General features: G+C 29.4%; 1 protein-coding gene across 1 annotated transcript; it reads left to right on the top strand.

Annotated features, from left to right (window-relative positions):
- Positions 1–3,827: 3,827 nt before the first annotated feature.
- On the top strand, positions 3,828–4,317 carry LOC135924442 (uncharacterized). The gene is made up of 2 exons (XM_065459498.1): positions 3,828–4,058; positions 4,100–4,317. The coding sequence occupies exons 1-2, from the start codon at positions 3,893–3,895 to the stop codon at positions 4,315–4,317; spliced, it is 384 nt and encodes a 127-aa protein (XP_065315570.1). The 5' UTR covers positions 3,828–3,892.
- Positions 4,318–4,675: the final 358 nt, after the last annotated feature.

Below are 4,675 nucleotides of genomic sequence, written 5' to 3'. Positions count from 1 at the left end.
ATCCCAGGAACTACTAACGATAGTGACTCATAAGGGCTATTTCCGTTACCGACGATTGCCATTTGGATTGGCAAGTGCACCAACTATATTTCAAAGATATATGGATGAGTTACTAAAAGATTGCCAAATGACTGGTGTCTATTTAGATGACGTAATTATTTCTGGTCGAAATGATGAGGAGCACTTAAATAATCGAATAGTGTTAGACAGATTACATGCAGCAGGTCTTAAGGCGAAATTAACAAAAGTGAGATTTTTACAAAAATCGGTTTCATTTTTAGGGGTGATAATTGATAAATTCGGTATACATCCTAACCCGGAAAAGGTGAAGGCTATCCGAAATGTACCAAAACCTAAAAATATACAACAACTTAGATCTTTTCTAGGACTAGTTAATTATCATGAACGTTTTATTCGCAATCTACATTCTAAAGCGGCGCTACTACATAGATTAACGAGCGTGAAAGTACCTTGGCAGTGGTCGAAAGATGAACAAAATTCCTTCGATGAGGTTAAGAAATTATTGTCATCCGAGGAAACGTTAATTCCTTATAACGCGCAGTTGCCTATAATTTTGGAATGCGACGCATCTGATTCAGGATTAGGGGCTGTGTTGTTACATCAATTAGTAGACGGAAGGACAAAACCTATTTCGTTCGCGTCACGTACTTTATTAGAATCAGAGAAACACTACGCTCCGATTGATAAAGAAGCTCGAGCACTTTTACTTGGTATTGAAAAATTTCATTCATTTATTTATGGTAGAAAATTTTTACTTCGAACTGATCATAAACCATTAGAGCGATTATTTGGGGAGAAACGCGATTTACCTAAAATTTCTAATAATCGTTTGACACGTTGGGCCTGGAAGATGGCTTCTTATGATTTTACAATAGAATATAGACCTGGTAATAAAAATGTAATCGCCGACGCATTATCAAGGCTTCCAATATTAGACACGGAAGAGAATCAAGATTCTAAACATGCTTTGGATATTCGAAGTATTAATTTGGATGATATGCAATTGTCAGAAAATATTCTACGAAAAGAGTCGAAGCAAGATTTAATATTAAAAAAAGTAGCCATACATATTCAGCAAAGTTGGCGAAACTTTGATCGTTATAAAGATAAAGAAATAGTTAATTTTTATAATCGACGGGAAGAGCTTTCTGTCGATCGTGATATTATAGAATGGAATGGGAGATTGGTTATTCCTAATAAATTAAGAAATGCAGTGTTAGGAATGATTCACCGGGGACATCCTGGGGAAAATGTAATGAAATCTATTTTTAGATTGTATTGCTGGTGGCCCAGATGTGATGTTGATATAGAAAATTTTATCAAAATATGTTCTGGATGCCAGAAAAATAGACCTAGTATTCAAGAAGTACCTCTATATTCTTGGACTGTTGGAAAGGAACCTTGGGAGCGAATCCATATTGATTTTGCTGGACCAGTAGATTCGCGATACTGGCTAATAGGTGTCGATTCCTATTCCAAATGGTTAGAAGTTGATCTAATGCAAAATACCTCTGCTGATGCTATGATAAAACGACTAAAAAAATGGTTTGCTAGGTTTGGAATACCCAAGTACATTGTGTCAGACAATGGACCACAATTCTTATCTGGGGAATTCCGTAGGTATTGTGATTTAAATAACATACGTCATATACGTTCAGCACCCTATCATCCAAAAACTAACGGATTAGCTGAACGTACAGTACGAACTTTGAAAGGTCGGTATTATGCAACGAGAGATTCAATTAGTGATCCCGAAGAAGCTATGACACAGGTTTTAACAACCTACCGATTGGGAGAGCATAGTTCCACAGGGAGATCTCCTGCTAAAATTATGTTTGGGAGACAATTGAAAACAAGTCTGGATTGGATCCGACCAAATGCCGAACACGAAATAGTAAGAGCTAATGATTTACATTCAAAGGAAAGAGAATTTGAAATCTCACAACCTATATGGTTAAATAATGAAAATACCAATGGTTGGAGAGAGGGAATAATTAAAGAAAGAATAGGACTTTATTCTTATATTGTTAAATCTTCCGGGAAAACATTACGGAAGCATGCAGATCAGTTAAGAAATCGTTTAGTTATCCCAAATCATGAAAGTTCTTTGGAAGTTACAGAAATGGTTGTGCCAGTGAATGAAGCAAATACAAACACAAATACCACATTACGTTGTTCATCAAGAAACCGTAAACCTACAAAGAGGTTTATTGAAGAAATCTAACTTTAAATTGTTTGAAGGAAATGTATTAAATTAATAAATGATTATTTATGTATATTGTATATTAAAAAAGAATCGAACATTCGAAAAATAAAAATTTGATATCAAAAATAAATTGAAATATAAATCAGTGGTCGTATTGTTTATAATTAGTAGTTGGTATTACTACACCATGTTTTTTAGCCAAACATTCAATGAAGGTAATTATAAGTTTTTATAATATATATATTTTATCGTCAATTCATCAAGTTATTATTTTATAAAAAGTATTCAATTAATTTAGATCAATCAAATAATATTAAAATATCTGAAGCACTTGAAAGTAATGTGATATATTTTGATATATATATTTATATTTTCTCTAGATCTAGACATGATTATAGACAGAAAGGAACAAAGAAAACAAGACTTAATTATAAAAAGATTGTAATTATTTATGTATTAGCATTATAGTTGTTGATAAATTATTTTTTATTGAATAAAATTATAATAAAATTTGTTTACTTGATTTTATCTCATTTTTTATTTAAGATATGTAAGAATTAAAGCAAAAAAAAGCTTTTGTGAAAGATAATAACATTTTTTCCTTTACAATACCCTAATATTTATTTCCATTAATTTTAACTACTTTTGTCATTTTACCTTCATTAAATTTACTGAAATATAATTTTACACAAATATATTATCACTTTTTAAATTCTAATTTATTATTAAAGCCAAATTTTAAAATATTTTGCCTAAAAAACTGGAAACAATAAGATTAATATAAAAGAATTTAAGTTTATTAAGTGTTTTGTTTTCATTCACATGATATTTGATTTAAAATCCTATGCCTATTCAAATCTTATAAATTCTAATATTATAAATGTAAATGTATTAACAGACCATGCTGGAATGAAAGTTTATTAATGCTTTATAACATAAGATTTTATTTGAACTAATTTTATTATACATGTATCACAATTATTATAAAGTAATATAAGATTTAATAAAAATATTTTGTGATAAGAGTTTGGCTAGACTCTGGATTAAATAATTCTTTTTCCACTATATTCTCTAGCTTTCTTAGTGAATCTTGATCCCTTAGATGTTCATGAGCATATTCAAGAAAAGTATAATAACCATTAAGAGCCTGATTTTTTGTAATTAAATGATCAGATATCTCTAGGTTCCCTTCATCATTCTCGGAGCTTTCATAACCTTCTATAAAAAATAAGATTAATTAAAATTTTAAGTAATTAAACCTTCCAACTCTAATCTTATCTGATTACAAGTATCCTGATCATCTAAAATTCTATGGCAGCTAGCATCATCATCGTGTAACACATATTCTTCAAATATGGGATCAAATTCATCTTCTTCGTTGTCAGTTAATGCTATATCATCCTATAAAATTAATTTTTTTTACCAGCAAATACAACATCATTAATTCAACCTTTGGACATGGGTGCAATTAGATCCTTTAAATGTCATTATAGAAAGGGTATCATGAGAAAAATGATAACATTGATGGAAGGAAATGACACCATTTCTTTTTATAAAAGATTTACACTATATGATAGCCTTTATCTTATAAAATTTGCATGGGGTGAGGTGACAAGTACCACAATCATAAAGTGTTTTATTGAAGCTAAATTTTTTGATAAGTCTATGGCATTTGATTGGGAATCGGAGGATGATATAGCATTAACTGACAACGAAGAAGATGAATTTGATCCCATATTTGAAGAATATGTGTTACACGATGATGATGCTAGCTGCCATGGAATTTTAGATGATCAGGATATTTGTAATCAGATAAGATTAGAGTTGGAAGGTTTAATTACTTAAAATTTTAATTAATCTTATTTTTTATAGAAGGTTATGAAAGCTCCGAGAATGACGAAGGGAACCTAGAGATATCTGATCATTTAATTACAAAAAATCAGGCTCTTAATGGTTATTATACTTTTCTTGAATATGCTCATGAACATCTAAGGGATCAAGATTCACTAAGAAAGCTAGAGAATATAGTGAAAAAAGAATTATTTACTCCAGAGTCTAGCCAAACTCTTATCACAAAATATTTTTATTAAATCTTATATTACTTTATAATAATTGTGATACATGTATAATAAAATTAGTTCAAATAAAATCTTATGTTATAAAGCATTAATAAACTTTCATTCCAGCATGGTCTGTTAATACATTTACATTTATAATATTAGAATTTATAAGATTTGAATAGGCATAGGATTTTAAATCAAATATCATGTGAATGAAAACAAAACACTTAATAAACTTAAATTCTTTTATATTAATCTTATTGTTTCCAGTTTTTTAGGCAAAATATTTTAAAATTTGGCTTTAATAATAAATTAGAATTTAAAAAGTGATAATATATTTGTGTAAAATTATATTTCAGTAAATTTAATGAAGGTAAAATGACAAAAG

Source organism: Gordionus sp. m RMFG-2023, chromosome 2 (assembly GCF_954871325.1).
Source record: "Gordionus sp. m RMFG-2023 chromosome 2, tfGorSpeb1-WG-v2, whole genome shotgun sequence".
In the NCBI taxonomy this organism is placed as follows: Eukaryota; Metazoa; Nematomorpha; class Gordioida; order Chordodea; family Parachordodidae; genus Gordionus; species Gordionus sp. m RMFG-2023.
This window is presented reverse-complemented; position numbering and strand designations above follow the sequence as displayed.